This window comes from Salvia hispanica, chromosome 2, assembly GCF_023119035.1.
Source record: "Salvia hispanica cultivar TCC Black 2014 chromosome 2, UniMelb_Shisp_WGS_1.0, whole genome shotgun sequence".
Taxonomy (NCBI): domain Eukaryota; kingdom Viridiplantae; phylum Streptophyta; class Magnoliopsida; order Lamiales; family Lamiaceae; genus Salvia; species Salvia hispanica.
In genome coordinates this window covers 31132012-31148668 of record NC_062966.1, presented here as the reverse complement: position 1 = coordinate 31148668, position 16657 = coordinate 31132012, and the positions used below count along the sequence as shown (strand labels likewise).

The following is a 16657-nucleotide window of genomic DNA, read 5'->3' as shown; positions in this document are numbered from 1 at the left end:
TTTCCTTATACGGTAACTTTTTTCTCTTTCTTACTTTACTCTCTTACTTTATTCGCACTACTTTATTCACTTTGTACTTTATTCTCTCTACATTTTCTTCTCTATTACTTTTTTATCTCTTTATTTAACACACTCAATATTCATTTCTAAAACTTCGTGTCGAAAAGTTTCGTCCAACTAGGGCGAAACGGAGGGAGTACCATCTAAAACATTTTGTCCGAAATTATTATAAACAATTTGATATTACAAACTGCATATATGGCCTACATATCAAGTTTCTTGGTTAAGGTTTACTCATAATGCACTATAAATAGTGGTACTAGTCTTTTTGTAAGGAGATTTTTAATGTTATAGTACTCCAATTTAAAAATCAACCTAGCCTAAATTATAGTGGTAACAAATATGTTGTGTATGTAAGAGTGTGATTTGAGCAAAGATATTAGATTGAATGTCTCATATGATTCTCATGTATTTTCTGTATGTGATTCCTACGTAATGTGGTCACAAAAGCATACCGAAGAGTAGCCTTAATTTGTGCATGCATATGTCATACCCAATAATACCAACTACCAATTTAAATCCACACAACACAACCATAGTCCATAGTTATAGCTAGTCACGGATTGCTCTCTGTTGTTCCCCACCACATGCTCAATGAAAATCATTGAGTATCTCTTATTCCAATTTTCTGATATTGCAAAAAATCACATTTACAAATGATTAAAATATTACATAGTAGGAGTATTATATTCAATAAAACAAAATGATAACACTATATGTAATATGTTGAGATGTTTCATTTAGGCCGTGAATGGATGCATATGAAATTTACACATAATAAAAACAAAAAATATTTAGCCAGGAAAGAGGAAGGAGAGCCCAAGTTTCTCAAAAAGAAGAATAAAAAATTGTTATATGTGTTGTGATTATATACTGTATTATTTAATCCTGTGAATGGATATATATGAAATTAGCGCTATAAAGCAAAGGTGTCCAACTGCAAGTTAGACATGCCAACCACCACTGATTTCTAAGTTCTAACAGCATTTGCAGATCTGTTAAAATCTTGTAAAACAGTGGTTTTCTATTATCGAGATATGTATTTATCGCAAGCATGTCTACACCAATTTCAGCTCAAAAATTAGACTTTATGAAAATTAAATGGGAGTTGCAATGTTGCATGATAAATTGATAATTATAATAGCAAGATACTTAAATAGTTATGTTGCACTAGTATAGAATTTAAATTTATACGAATTTTCTTGGACAATCTCATGTTTGTTCTCATTAGTGCGATTTGGAACCCACATCGAAGCACCAGATCTTGTGTTTATACCATTTCAGACTTTTAATATATACCCTTTTTATTTCATTTTTAACTTTTTCGTAAAGCTAATGTATTAATATACAAATAAACGATATGGTTGATGAATATTTCTTAGAATTTTATTTGTACCTATATAGGAGTATCATATATATACCTGCTAGTCGGAGTTTTATGCACGACATACCCAAAAAGGCACAAATAAATTATAGATTTTTTATTTTAATAGAAAGAATGACAAAAGTACCAGCCTAATCTTTTTGTTAGAATGACAAAAAGGCAATTAATTAATGGTTTAGATTCCGTAGAATGTGGAATGACAACTGGTATTGCTTGTCTTAGCAACATGTCCAAGTATTCAATTTTTCACAATAACAACGACCATTCCAAATTTTTAAATATTTCACATAATTTACAATTAATAGAAGATGGCACATGCATCATGCATGACTGCGACTTGGTATGTTATTATGCCTTCAATATCACCTATAAAAAATACTCCACTAGGGACATAAGTTTTAATGTAAAAATTCGCGGGAGCAATGATCGACTACTCTCTTATGATTGCGCACTCCACTTACTACTAGGAGTATTACTTGAAGTGATTAAAATAATAATTAGACTAATATTTTGCTCTTATTAGGTAACAAAATATCAATTAAAGTCATTCATTATCTAAAGTAGCCTCTTAAGTAAAATTGATAAAAAAAGATGAATGGAGAAAAAAAATTTATTAATAAAAAAAAGACATAACTTATTAGAAATAGAAACTTTTCATAAATTCTTTAGTCATAGTGTATATACAGATAGATAGAGACTAATTTTAACGACAAATCAAAACGAAAAAATATGATTGTTCTTCTTGAATGAATATATACTACTACTATATTATTTATCATTTGGCTAATTAAAACTATCACGCAGTCATATTATTATTATGTTAATCAAATGTACTTAACTGAATTATATACTACTACTACTAGCAAGGTCTTAGATTCAAATTATGAATTGTTAGAGATCAAAAAAAGAGAAAGCTCTCTATCATACATAACTACTACTACTAAGTACTATCTAATCAAATTTTATAGTATGACACATGAATTATACAGCAAATGTTGTCGTCCTTTTATCACACTAGTCTTAACCCACGTGCGATGCACGACAGAATATTTTTTTGTCATACAATTTTAAATTGTTAATCAATTAATTAATATAAGAAACAAAATAATTATATACGATTTAAAATAGAAAAATATACTACTATGTAATAAAAATTCAATAAATATATACTCCTCAATTCATTTTACACCTAAAGACATTAACTTAAACATATTTAAAATTGAATTGAGACAAACACAATTATTTGGACAATGATAAAGAGACTATATTAAGTGTTGACATTTTTGAAAAATATGTTTAAAACAATCCTTCATATTTATCTACTAAAAATAATAAATTGTGTAAAGATGAAGATAAATACTATGTATGTTTGAGTTAAGGATGTTACAATTCTTCTCTCTCTAAGAACTGTAAGAAATATTGGGATAAAATTCTGGAACCATATACATGCGGTACTCTAACTTTTGTAATCAAACGAAAAAAACAACAACAAATGAAATGGAAATTACAATGAAAATTAGTCAAGAAAAACCATCTTCCCGCAAGACAAATTACATCACGGTTAGTGCTCTCGGATTGACATATTTTTCCCAGAGATGAAAACGACTTCCTCCTAACGTATATAACATCTCAAACCTGCTAGGCACCTATAAACTTGATGGGGCTCCAAAATCGAGCAAAACAATGTTCCTAAAATGTGCAATAAAATGTTGAGAGCTTGAGAGAGAATGAAGAATGTTTTGTTAGTGTGTATAGTGTATTTCATCCACAATTCTATGCCTTTTATAGGTGCAAAATTAGTACATGAGAGATCATGGAATTAAAACATCATAAATTTTAAAATCAAGACAATATAGGTTACAAAATTTGTTAAATGCTCATTGTTCTATTTAAATATTTGTAACCACCAATGAGTCATTGTAGTGCTTTAAGAATTAGCCAAATGTTCATTAAAATATCTAAATAAATATTCATGATTGCTTAAAATATTCAAATTGGTCCATAACTTATAAATATTTTAGAATAAGAACAAAACATATAAATATTTCAAGAAAAGGCCAAAACTCGCCTTTTATATATGTATAGATGTTAATATATAGTATTATTCAATCAAATAATACGCATTTATTGGGCTGAAGATAATGCCCAATGTTGCCTCAATAAATGTGTGATGCCAAAACATTTGAAATAGAGCCTACTAATCTAATCCTAAGTTCACGAGAAATAAAAAGCTCACGAGTGTATTACTATTATTCACAAGACGAATTGAACCAACGGCTTAGAAGGTTGTACTTATCTGTTAAAGTCGCATAACAAAACATTATTGTAAAAGCCAAATTAAACATGCCAAAATAATGCCATTGATTTGAGATTTTGCGATTTAGTATATATCTCTTCTATTGGAAATTTAACTTTATGCCAGAGCTTAGATACGGCGATTTTCTGGCGAAAATGGCAAAAAGGCTATTCAATTTTACTTTTAATTAATTCAAAATGATACTCTAATTTTTAATTAAGTAAATTTTTTAATTATTTTGATTTTTTTACATTAATGTTATTGTGACATGTCGAGTGACAAAATAATGGGATCATTACTTAGAAGTGGACATCTGAATAAAAGTTTATATATAGCTAGATACAATCACTCCTTAAATATTTTTTTTTTTAATTCAACAAGAAGCATCTTAATTCACTGAAAAGCCTGTTGGTGAAATAATTGCAAGCAAATAGAGATGGTTCCATGTCCTATTTTTATTTCATGAACTCGAAAAAAATAGAACTAAATATATTAAATTGGTTCATGGTAGAGTGTGAAAAACGATTTTTGTTAATGACGTTTTCCCGTGTGTAGAGGAGCTTTGACACGTCACCACGATTTGTGATGAGAAGTCAAACCCCATCAACGAAATACTTGGTGCTGAATATGAGGTTTTGCCTCATTCATAAATCGAGGAGCCACGATGAGCTTGTAAACACAATCGAATGCCAAAAGATCTATGTTCAATAATAAGTTCCAATTAAACAATCTTATTAGAATCTGAATGACTTTTTCTATATTTATAGTTAATTTCATAGTACATAATTTGAATCCAAACGACTTTTTTGTAATCCTAATCCCAACTTCTAATAATGAAAGCACCCTCATTTTTAAGGTGCACTCACTCACTCGTGATTTCTCTGACTGTTTGGTAAATTATTATGGGATGGACACGTGGACAGCTTGTAGGTATATTTCCTAGTACCTTTATCTGCAAAACTTTACAAAACTCAATAAACCTATACCATGGGCGCCCTTTCCTTGTTTCCTCCCCTTCTTATTTTTTCATGCATATTATTCTCCATTTTTCACTAAAATTATGTACTATTTCCCTCCACGCTCAATTAAAAGAAATCAAAATCGATCTTATTATAAATTGACTACTCATCCCTTAAAATGCCTTATAGATTATTCACACTCGTAGTTAGATGAGATCTTCACGTTATCTACACTTATATAGATTAGAAAGGATCTTCATCAAAGTCGACGGGGACATAATTTAAGAGATTATCCATACTTGTATAAATTAGATGACACCTCGGGGGGAGGGGGGTATCTACACTTGTATAGGATAGATGAAATCTTCACCAAGTCAATATGAAACAAAATTTAAGAGATTATCCACTTGTATAGATTAGATGAAACCTCATATGAGGAGAGTTATCCACCACTTATTGATTAGATGAGATCTTCACCAAGTCGACGCGGGAATAATTTAAGAGGTTTTAACACACCCTTGCACGTATGGGCCGGAATGACATATGATCAGACTTTCATTACGTGAGTAGGCGTGTAGGACCGGAATGACACATCAGACTTTCAACACGTTGGTAGGCAAGACAACAAGAGATAAATAGATAAAAATTATCATCGATTGAGCCCGCTCCGGTACTATATTAGAAATCAGTAACTCATCTTCTTAAAAGGCCCATAAGGAAGAAGGTTATCCACGCTTAGATTAAATAGAATCTTCACCAAATCAATATGAAAAGGAGAACAAATCACATATCTCCTCTTAAATAACCCCAAATACTTTTTTCAATCATCAAGATAACATGTACTATATATAGAGTGCAAATTGCCTAATTGATAGAGTGAACAATCTCATAATTATTAGTTTATCACTTCATATTTTGTCCCATAATGAGCAGTTTCATGGAAAAGATTAGACTTCACATTTTATCCTCAACGCAAATTCGTTTGCGGTTTGAGTTTTAATGAAACATAACTAGTGATTACCCACTTTATTTGGAGACGTAAAATATTAGGAATGTGGCATCACAGAGCCTTGGAGAATGTTTCTGTAGAATAAATTAATAGATGGATGAGAAGGAAAAAAAAATGTATTGGTATATTTAATAGGGATAATTGGTAGAAGACAAAAGGGTGAAAAGCGCAGCCCGTGAAGGAATGCATTTGCATGTGATGGTGAAGGGAGCTGTTATAATCACTGTCCTTTGACAATCTATACACCCACTCACGTGTCTTTCTATCTCTCATCAATTCCATTTATTAATCATCACTATATTTAATACAATCACACATATATTATGTGTATGAACACATAAGCATGTAGTACAACATGCAACATACGGAACCCCCTACCATTAAATTTTATTTTAAATTTTAAAAATTATGAGTATTAAAATTGTTGGAACAATAGCATATGTAACTATAGATATATGGTATTAAAACATGGCCATTTGAAAGAAATGTGAAAGTTAACATTGTTTTACAATATGAGTTTCCATAATGAAGCTTGAAACTTATTACCATAATTCAATATACTTTGTTCATTTTGAAGACAATTGTAAGTTCTCTAGAAATGAAGATATATACCACTCATTTAATAAATGACAATTTGTAGGGAGTACATGCCAAAGCACAAGATATACTATTATTTAATTGTTTATTTATTTATTTTTAGATTCTAGTTTAATGCAATTGGCTAGTTAATTGCTGCAAACCAGACTCCCATGCACTAACCAATTAAAATTTAATGTATTTTTGCATGGACGAATGAATGAGATACTTACTACAAAACAAAACATCACATTATGTTGGGCGAAATTCCTAAACAAAATATAACTTCACAAAAGATTGTGACAAACATTTAATAAAAAGGGCACAAAATAGAATAAAGACATCTAGTATAATTCTTTTGTTTATGAACTCAAAACAGATGGTCACTCCACCTATATAAAATCCTTGAATCCCACCACTCCTCTCCCCCTCCACCTATCACTCCTCCGCCACCGGAAACAAAAAAATGGGTGGTTTTCACCTAAAAAACATCACATTCACAATCATCATAGTGCTTCTAATGTGGTGCTCCGCCGTCGAGTTTTGCAATGCCAAAAGAGTAGGCAAGCATTGGCGGCGGAGTCGAAACTCCGCCGCGTCGCTCTCCAAGAAGAAGAGCAAAGGCCACCGCTCCGGCCACCACAGCAGCCGTTCCGGCAAGCAGAAACCGAAGATCCCGCAGCCGCCAATTCCGCCGCCGAAGCAAGGTGGTTCAACAGTGTTTAATGTGCTGAATTTTGGAGCTAAAGGTGATGGGAAATCAGATGATACTAAGGTACAAGAAGATTTCAGAATTTTTTTTTTTTTTTATAAAATTGCATGTCAAAAATAATGTGGTCCAAAATTTGACATTCCTACTCTATAACTCTTGTTACATTATCATAATTAGCATTGTTTGCACGGTCAATTTTTAGGAAATTTTTTTGACGAAAATGAAACTGCTCCAATCATTGCCCGTTTTACTTTTATTATTACACTTCTCATGACTTCACATTACGAAATTAATAGCAGCCAAATTCCGTTATTAGTGCACATGGGCCGTCATTAGTTAGTGCCTGCCACGTGTATAAATATTTGATTGTGATTTAGATTCAGAAATTGTTTAGGAGATTTAAACTCGTAATCTTTTAAATTAATTTGTTAAATATTTGAATAAAGTAACATAGGGAGTAGTATTTAAATATAGGATAACAGAACTGCCCACATATTTATTCCACTAAATAATGGCAGAACAGTCACATAAATAGACAAGAGAAAAAGTGTGGTGGTCCACTAATAAATTTCCAAAGGTTAAAACAAATACTTATTTGCACACAAAAAATAACATCTACAACAAGTTAAACTGCAATAATCCAGAAATTCACAAGCAGCATAGGAATTGCTGATGCCCATGTTTGACTACTTGGAAAATTGGTCCCATAATCTGTACTTAAATACAATTATATATATCATTAATTTCAATTTTAAAGAATAAAAAAACCCCTCTTATTTGTTGCAGGCATTTCAAGCTGCCTGGGCTGCTGCTTGTAAAATTGAAGCTTCAACCATTAATGTCCCAGCAAAATACGTCTTCTTGGTGGGGCCCATCTCGTTTTCCGGTCCATACTGCCAACACGACATTGTTTTTCAGGTAATAATTCTTCTCAATTTTCGAAATTGAAGATGACATTCATTGATTGATCTCCATGTGTTTGTTGAAATGCCGTAGTTAGTTCTTACCAATTTAGGAATAGAAGATGAAAATCATTGATTGATCACCATGTGTTTATTGAAATGCTGCAGTTAGATGGCACGATTGTGGCCCCCACAGGCTCGAGCCACTGGGGTTCAGGGCTTCTCCAATGGCTCGAGTTCACTAAGCTGGTTGGGCTCACGATCAAGGGAAGCGGCACGATCGATGGAAACGGCGCCGTTTGGTGGAAGAGTGTGCCGTATGATAATGATCCCTTTGATGATCAAGCTAAATTGATCTTCCCGACTAACCTCACATTTGGACAAAAGCCTCCAGCTCCTGTAATAGAATTTTATCCAATTTCCTTGTTTTTTTTTTTAATTTTTATATTTTTAGTTTTTTTCTCCAATAATCTATCTTGTTTTGATTCCTATTTTAACTGGTAGTTTGATTGTGGCAGGTGAGAAGCTCACTTGGTGGGAAAATGCCAAGCATCAAACCAACTGTAAGAGCCAATTGAAAAAAAAAATAGACAAGGGAATTATTCAAAATTTTAACTTTTTTGTATTGTTAATTGAATTCTTGAATTTCTCTGCAGGCACTTAGATTCTATGGGAGTTTCAATGTGACGGTAACTGGCATAACGATCCAAAACAGCCCTCAGTGCCATCTGAAGTTTGACAACTGCATTGGAGTCATGGTGTACAACTTCAGCGTCTCCTCGCCTGCAGACAGCCCCAATACCGATGGCATTCATCTGCAGAACTCCAAAGACGTCCTGATCCGTAGCTCCAGTCTTGCTTGTGGTAAATTACGCAAATAATTCCTTAATTCTTACTACTAATGTTGTTGTCGTTACATGATATGAATGCTGGTTTAGGTTAGGACAAACTTGTGATCCGTTATGATGAAATCTTATCCGTTGTGAGGGGACCTATATAGCAACCACACATCCTTGAAATCAAGCCATCTATTGGTGGTCCATTTCGGCATTTCATCCTGTTGAAGACACTTGTTCTTGATGACCTTTTAGTGCCATGGATTGTCGTTGTCTTAATGCGTGGATAAGAATATGAATTCTGTTGTGTTTATCACATTATTACAGAATGAGACAAGTGTCATGTGAACTTTTTGGATAGATGAATAAATCTTGGAACCTATACTTAGATAAAAACAAGGATTTTGTTGTAGTGTGGAGCCTAAATGGATTGAACACCAAAAGCCAGACTGATCCTAATGGTTTTAGCTTTTATGATTAGGGCTTAGTTGCTATATCTATTCATATACTGACAAACCGGGTAAACAATTTTCATGTTCATTACTGCTTTTCGTGATTGTGCGTGTTTCCAACAATTGTTATAATAAGAAGTGTTTTGTTGCAGGGGATGACTGTGTCTCTATACAAACTGGATGCACCAATGTATACATACACAATATTAACTGTGGGCCAGGGCACGGGATCAGCATCGGAGGGCTAGGGAAAGACAACACCAAAGCTTGTGTGTCGAACATCACTGTCAGAGATGTTATGATGCACAACACGATGAATGGTGTCCGGATCAAGACATGGCAGGTAAGAAAAACTTCTCTTTAATAGCTCTGTTTCTCAATTGCCACGAATCTTGCCCTAACCCGAGTGCTGCTTCTCTCTAGGGCGGGTCGGGGTCAGTCCAAGGCGTGCAGTTCTCAAACATCCAAGTCTCCGAGGTGCAGTTGCCTATAGTCATCGACCAATTCTACTGCGACAAGAGCACCTGCAAGAACCAGTCCTCTGCAGTGGCTCTGTCCGGGATCAACTATGAGAACATACGTGGGACCTACACAGTTAAGCCAGTGCACCTTGCCTGCAGCGACCACATGCCCTGCACGGACGTGACCCTAACGAACATCCAGCTGAGGGCACAGCCGGAGCGCTACAACATGTATAACCCCTTCTGCTGGCAGACTTTTGGGCAGCTCTTCTCTCCGATGATTCCTCCGGTTGAGTGCCTACAAGTGGGGAAGCCGTCGAGCAACAAGATTCAAGGGGATCATGATTCTTGCTAGGTATATTGATCAAGACATTTTGACGATATTTGTTGCTATTTGTGTATATAGTGATGAAGTTACTATATATTTATGCGGTGTATTCTTTTGTGTGGTCGGCGTGGTTTGGGCTGGCCCCTTTCGCACCATAGCTTGTGAAGAATAATTTTTAGCAAATATTGGATGACAATTGACGATATCAATAATTTGTTACTCGGATTGTGAAGAATAATTTTAGCAAATTTGTTTGAGAAAATTGTCAGGAAAAAAAATTACTTACTGGAACTTGTCTCACCAAAACTTGACGTTCATGATGCTGAAAAAGTAAAAATCTTGAATAGATTTCATATATAATGGATTATCAGTAGCAAATTTTATTCTTTCAGTATAAAAAATAAAACTATTGGAAAAAAAGAACATTGAAAAAGAAAAGGAAAATAAGATCGCTATATAATGTCCTTCAAAGGTAGACTTTTTGATGATGGTTGGCCCATTTCATGACTCCAGCCCAGAAAGCATTTCCTAAACTGGATACTTTGATATGCTAATATACACCTATGAATAAGTAAATGACTAATCCCTTCGTTCCACAGTAATAGAGGCGTTTCGTTTTGAGCTCTCATTTTGAAAAAATGATAATAATTAGTTAAAGTGGAGAAAGAGTAAAGTAAGAGAGAATAATATAGTGAAGAGTCTTATCTACAATATTCTCTCTCTTACTTTATTATTTCTCCACTTTAACTATTTATTATTATTTTTTCAAAATGAGTGCTCAAAATGAAACGCCTCTGTTACTATGGAACAGAGGGAGTAATATTTATGATTATCAATTTATCATAAATCATAGTATTACGACGATGTCATTATCATCTATATATAAATAAAAAAGCTAGTTTATTCAATTTCAAATATGTTTATACATAATTCAGAATTTATCAGCTATAATTTATTTCATTTTCTCTAATCTAATTAAGTAGGAGTAGTATATCTGATGGAATCGTAATCAGGCGGATATGAAATTAGTAACTCCATTTCAATTGTCTTTAATTTACCAAATTAGTAACTCCATTTCAATTGTCTTTAATTTACCAAATTAGTCAAACTGAATTTCATGTTCAGTTCAATGGCAAAACAGTAAATCTCCTTAGCTTATCATTTCTTATCTCATTCGCCACATCAACCTTTTCCCATTTCCCAATTTGCCAAACGGAAGCATCATCAATGGCGGGAATTACAGCAGAAGCTGCTAAAGCAATCAGCAGAAGAGTGCTAGCTGTTTCAAGGCATCTGATTCCGGAATCGAATCACGCTCACGGCGTCGTCATCTCCCCCTGCAGCTCCGGATTCGACGACACCTACCACCGCGTGCACGGCGCCGTACCGACTCATATCCCGCCCTGGAAGGCGGCGATCGACGATTCCGGTAAGGATTTCGCCGACATTATCTACGAGAAGGCAGTCGGAGAAGGAATTGCTAAGGTCAGCTCTCTTCTCCAACGAAAACCGCACTGATTTTCAACTTCACACATATTTCTAAATAGTTTAATTTATTGACTAATATACGTACATACATGTGTGTAATTTGTGTGTTATACTGTCGTAGATCACAATCAATAGACCGGAGAGGAGAAATGCGTTTAGGCCTGAAACGGTAAAGGAGCTGATGCGTGCTTTCAATGATGCCAGAGATGACAACTCAATCGGAGTCATCATCCTCACCGGGAAGGTAGCATTGTTGTTTTTTGATTTACCGGAGTCACTTTACCTAATTAACCAAGTGTTTTGAGAAGAGCTAATTCTCACTTTGTGTACTGTTATGCTGTAGTAAATTACTAGTAATCACCACTACAAAGTAAATGTGTATAATGATATGGTGCAGGGCACCAAGGCATTCTGCAGTGGAGGGGATCAATTACTCAGAGTCAAAGATGGCTACGTTGATTATGATAGCTTCGGACGTCTCAATGTCTTAGACCTTCAGGTAGATTAAGAGTTTTATCGATCTAGGCCTGATTAGTAATAATTGTGTCCATGCTCTTCTCATCATCTTGATTGATCATGAGTGAAATGCAGGTCCAAATCCGCCGCATTCCTAAGCCAGTTATAGCAATGGTAAGCTCCATTGCCTATTTATTTTTACCGCAATATAACTTTGCAAGTCATTTATTTGCGTCTCTTTTATGATTGACAAGGTTGCAGGTTATGCAGTAGGGGGTGGACATGTGCTTCACATGGTCTGCGATCTAACAATAGCAGCTGATAATGCCGTATTTGGTCAAACAGGGCCGAAGGTAGTCTTGTGTTGTTTTCTTTGAGCACAAACTAATCTTGGTCATTAGTTATTCATCTAGTTCGTTCACATGTTTTTTATGCAAACTATTTAGGTTGGAAGCTTTGATGCAGGCTATGGGGCTTCGATAATGTCTCGTTTGGTACTCAAACATACGGTTTCTTTGTTATATTTTTATTCTCTAACAAGAAGAGGAAGTTCATGATCATGTGTGTTTAAACAGATTGGCCCAAAACGTGCACGCGAGATGTGGTACATGACAAGGTTCTACAATGCTAAGGAAGCAGAAAAAATGGGACTTGTCAACACAGTTGTGCCTGTAAGATTTCCATCTAAAAAATCCTTATGAAATGCCATCAAACATAAACTTTAAACTCTGTCTTTGATCAGCTGGAGAAGCTGGAAGAAGAAACAGTTAAATGGTGTAGAGAGATTCTGAGGAATAGTCCAATGGCAATTCGGTTGTGCAAAGCAGCCATCAATGCAGCTGATGACGGACATGCTGGACTTCAGGTAATCTTGTAACAACATTGCAGTTGTCTCGAATATGAGATGGTAGTAGCATAGTCCGTGTGTGTAATGCTCGTATTTTTCAGCAAATTGGAGGGGACGCTACGCTCCTATTCTACGGGACTGAAGAGGGCAATGAAGGGAAGAACGCATATTTGGAGCGAAGGAAACCGGACTTCTCAAGATTTCCTAGGCTTCCATGATTGGCCATGTTAATGTTGTCTGCGTTGAGAAATAAAAATCTTGGAGTTCTGTGAGGATTAGAGAAACAATCCATTTTCATGTGTGCTTCGTGTTTAGAAAATGTCCTTTATCATGTTCATATATAGCAGATGAAATTGCTGCTTTTTCACGATCTTGCGTTATTATCTTCTCTTCAATTTTTTGACAAATGCATCAAAAAAATTCTTACAAATTGAAATTCCAGACCGAAATTTGGATAGCATTAAACTCTGAGACATATTAAAACTTAAAAGCAATCGTTAAAATGAATGTGATATACAAAATTTCAAATATTATTGAAATTTATAGATGAAGTTTAGTAGGAGTATTCTACAATGCATATATGATATACCCTAAAATTTGCCCATTTTTTTTAGTTTTAGGAAAATGTAAATATATATTAAAATTCACTGATTTTGGTATGCCTAAAATTTGCGACACCCTTCCTAAATATTATACTCCTACTTATAAGATTATAATTATGACGTAATGTTATTTTCAATAGCAAATCAGGAAAATAAACTCATTAAATAATTATTTTTACCCAAATTGACGAACCAGCTGACAAATCTGGCCGTCGGACGTGTGGAGGTGAGATCCAACGGCTGGATGCGAATGAAGCCGATTACAAGATGAGGGGCAATCACGTAATTATAGCTACTTTCCAGTGGCAAATTAGGTATTTCGGAAGTAAATGGAGCGCTTTCAATATAAATAATCATTGGTTGACGATTCTCCATTCTCCTCCCGAAAATTGTTATTAGCATCTCGCGTTGTTCTGAGGCAGCTCCACATTTCTCTCTCGCGCGAGCAGGAACTTACTTTCTCTCTCTAGCGCGTCTACCAAATCTATCGTTCCAAGGTTCGTCGCGATCCCGCTACTTTTTATTTTGTTCATCATGCTCTGATTTTGGTTGAATTTTGTGCTTAGATTTGAATTTCGGTTGTGATGTGTCGGATCTGTGATTTTTATTAATGGATTTTGTAGAATTAGGGTTATCGTTTAGATCGAGCTGCTTGTTGGTCTATTTAGGTTTTATTTATGCTGCATTTTCGATTTCCTTTGTGCGGTGATTGGGATTTGTTGAGTTTTGGGGGTTGATAGCTGGTGAGATCCATCCGTCTTGCGATCTCATTTATGTTTAGTCGATTTAACGATGTTGTGATGTGACTTCATCTGGTGTCGGTTTCTGGTAGTGATCCGATCTGGAACATCATTCCGATCTGATGGATTTATATATGAATTTCGCATCTGTGTTTTGCGAAGCTGGAAATTGTGAAATGATTGTTGCTTTTGGTTTATGTTGTGGTGGTGTTGGGATCTAATTTTGGATTTTATCTAGTATTGTTTCATTTTGAAGTTGAATTTTTTAGCTCCAATTGTTGCAATGTCAGATGCTTTCCTTTTAAAGCTCCAATAATTGGATTTGATCGTGTAGCTACCTGCATTTGGTAACATGTGCAGTCTAGGATCACAATTCAGATCATTGCATATAAGCTCCTTGTAATTCAATTCAGGAATTGCCTTAAAGAGAAATGATGATGTTGATCTTATATTTTTAGTAGGACTATGTTTGATACTGGAAAGGGTACTAATTGGTAAATTTGGTATGTAGGAATTCAAATCTGCTTATGCATACAAGTATCGTATGTATACCTTGTTTGGCAGACAATAAGTTGTCATAGATATGTAGGCACACTGAAACCATATTGCAGTAGTCAATTTTCCTTATCCCGCAAGAGTATAACTAACCTATGTTTTTGGTTTCATATTTATATGATTTGATATGAAATATGCTTGTGTATGTTATATGACGTGACTGGGGCGCTAAATTTTGCAGAGATCAAAAGCAAGAAAGGGAAATGGGGTTGACATTCACAAAGCTTTTTAGCCGGCTTTTTGCCAAGAAGGAGATGCGTATTTTGATGGTTGGTCTCGATGCGGCTGGTAAGACCACCATCCTGTACAAGCTCAAGCTCGGAGAGATTGTTACCACCATTCCTACCATTGGTATGATTTCTTTTGTAACTTGACTACTATTTCGACTCATGTAGAAATTGAGAAGGGGTTCCAATGCATGTCTTGAATTATGAATTTGTCCCACTGCTATTTTATTTTCCACTAACCGTTGCTATGCAGGCTTCAATGTGGAGACTGTCGAATACAAGAACATTAGCTTCACTGTGTGGGATGTTGGGGGTCAGGACAAGGTGGGATTTTTTTATTATCTCGGAATAATCTGTAACTTTATTTTGATATAAAAAAATAACCATGATAATCATATATATATATGCTCTATTTAGTAATTTTATGAATGCTTCTAGTATTTTGACAAAACATTCTTGCATGTGTTTGTTAACAATGTTGTTTAAATCCTTTTACAGATCCGCCCATTGTGGAGGCACTACTTCCAGAACACTCAGGGTCTCATCTTTGTGGTGGACAGCAACGACAGAGATCGTGTTGTTGAGGCAAGGGATGAACTGCATAGGATGTTGAATGAGGTAATATCCCTTTTTTTATTTGATTCAAATTTAACTTTTGAGATGGGAAGTGGCTCTTAGAAGTATAGTTATCAGTATTACCTTTTATCAAGAGGCCATGTCAATTATAAAGAGTCTATCTCTTTCCAGAAGACATGCTGGAGATAATTTATTTTGAGGTTCACTTCTCAGTTTTCTGATAATAATTATGGTTCAGAAAGTAACGTACACTACTTTAGTTGCATTATAATTTCTTTCTCCTTTGGAGAACTATAATCAGTACTTGTTCGGTAATTGTGAAAAAATTTCTGATTAACACATTTCCTCTATCAAGAGGCCAAATAGTTTGTATGAAATTGTTTTAAAATATATGCAGCAGATTTAATACTATGAACCTGTGAATATCATTGTTTCTGATTGAGGGCCATATTTGCTAATGGATATGGTATTCGATCACTCTTTTCATGTTGGCATAAAATCATTGTCTAGACCACTTGGCTAAAACTATCTGCTGATTCATTTAGGATGAGCTGAGAGATGCTGTATTACTTGTATTTGCAAACAAACAAGATCTTCCCAATGCAATGAATGCTGCTGAAATCACTGACAAGCTTGGCCTACACTCGCTCAGGCAGCGCCACTGGTATATATTCTTAATCTGTGAGATCAGTACACTTCACTCACTGGTTTTGTGATTTTTACACATTTTTTTTGCTTCCAGGTACATCCAGAGCACGTGTGCCACCTCTGGTGAGGGGCTTTATGAGGGACTGGACTGGCTCTCCAACAACATTGCTAACAAGGCAAGTAGTCATGCCTGATACATTTATGATTTATCACGTAACTTTACTTTGTGAGATCTTCGAATTTAGCTTTGTTGTATCAGATGTTTTGTCAGATTCTGAATCTCCTAAATTATATTACAGGCTTAGAGCTTTTCTGGAGCTGTTTACGCAAGAGCTAATACTGGAAACTGTCGAGGTTTTATCTAGCTTTTTCTTAACCATATATTGCTTTGAAACTATGTTGTTTTTTCATTTATGTTTAGGACCTTCAAAATGTCACTATATCAGACAATGGTTTGTTTTATATTTCCTCCTACGTTTGCTTAGTTTTGAATGTAATATTCAGACACAGACTAGGGTTTTGGATTATTATTTGTTTGCCCCA

The 16657-nt window shown here is 34.8% G+C and overlaps 3 protein-coding genes across 3 annotated transcripts; all 3 read left to right on the top strand.

Moving 5' to 3' along the window:
* The first annotated feature begins 6672 nt into the window (after window positions 1-6672).
* LOC125203521 (polygalacturonase At1g48100-like) lies at window positions 6673-10130 on the top strand. Its single transcript, XM_048101888.1, has 7 exons — window positions 6673-7059; window positions 7783-7914; window positions 8067-8297; window positions 8417-8461; window positions 8555-8762; window positions 9339-9529; window positions 9610-10130. The coding sequence occupies exons 1-7, from the start codon at window positions 6751-6753 to the stop codon at window positions 10000-10002; spliced, it is 1509 nt and encodes a 502-aa protein (XP_047957845.1). The 5' UTR covers window positions 6673-6750; the 3' UTR covers window positions 10003-10130.
* Window positions 10131-11146: 1016 nt separating this feature from the next.
* On the top strand, window positions 11147-13133 carry LOC125207684 (1,4-dihydroxy-2-naphthoyl-CoA synthase, peroxisomal-like). The gene is made up of 9 exons (XM_048107132.1): window positions 11147-11460; window positions 11585-11707; window positions 11861-11962; window positions 12055-12093; window positions 12174-12272; window positions 12366-12413; window positions 12495-12590; window positions 12662-12784; window positions 12868-13133. The coding sequence occupies exons 1-9, from the start codon at window positions 11203-11205 to the stop codon at window positions 12982-12984; spliced, it is 1005 nt and encodes a 334-aa protein (XP_047963089.1). The 5' UTR covers window positions 11147-11202; the 3' UTR covers window positions 12985-13133.
* A 581-nt stretch (window positions 13134-13714) lies between these two features.
* On the top strand, window positions 13715-16657 carry LOC125207092 (ADP-ribosylation factor 2). The gene is made up of 7 exons (XM_048106301.1): window positions 13715-13865; window positions 14845-15014; window positions 15144-15214; window positions 15389-15508; window positions 16012-16130; window positions 16209-16290; window positions 16414-16657. Exons 2-7 carry the CDS (start codon window positions 14867-14869, stop codon window positions 16417-16419), a joined length of 546 nt encoding a protein of 181 aa, XP_047962258.1. The 5' UTR covers window positions 13715-13865; window positions 14845-14866; the 3' UTR covers window positions 16420-16657.

Bases quoted from the DNA above. Each gene is read 5' to 3' on its own strand.
- LOC125203521 (XM_048101888.1), top strand. From the start codon at position 6,751: ATGGGTGGTTTTCACCTAAAAAACATCACATTCACAATCATCATAGTG. The intron at 8,763-9,338 runs GTAAATTACGCA...GTTTTGTTGCAG, and splicing joins TAGCTCCAGTCTTGCTTGTG to GGGATGACTGTGTCTCTATA. The intron at 9,530-9,609 runs GTAAGAAAAACT...GCTTCTCTCTAG, and splicing joins TCCGGATCAAGACATGGCAG to GGCGGGTCGGGGTCAGTCCA.
- LOC125207684 (XM_048107132.1), top strand. From the start codon at position 11,203: ATGGCGGGAATTACAGCAGAAGCTGCTAAAGCAATCAGCAGAAGAGTG. The intron at 11,708-11,860 runs GTAGCATTGTTG...GATATGGTGCAG, and splicing joins TCATCATCCTCACCGGGAAG to GGCACCAAGGCATTCTGCAG. The intron at 12,273-12,365 runs GTAGTCTTGTGT...CAAACTATTTAG, and splicing joins TTGGTCAAACAGGGCCGAAG to GTTGGAAGCTTTGATGCAGG.
- LOC125207092 (XM_048106301.1), top strand. From the start codon at position 14,867: ATGGGGTTGACATTCACAAAGCTTTTTAGCCGGCTTTTTGCCAAGAAG. The intron at 15,215-15,388 runs GTGGGATTTTTT...ATCCTTTTACAG, and splicing joins ATGTTGGGGGTCAGGACAAG to ATCCGCCCATTGTGGAGGCA. The intron at 16,131-16,208 runs GTATATATTCTT...TTTTGCTTCCAG, and splicing joins TCGCTCAGGCAGCGCCACTG to GTACATCCAGAGCACGTGTG.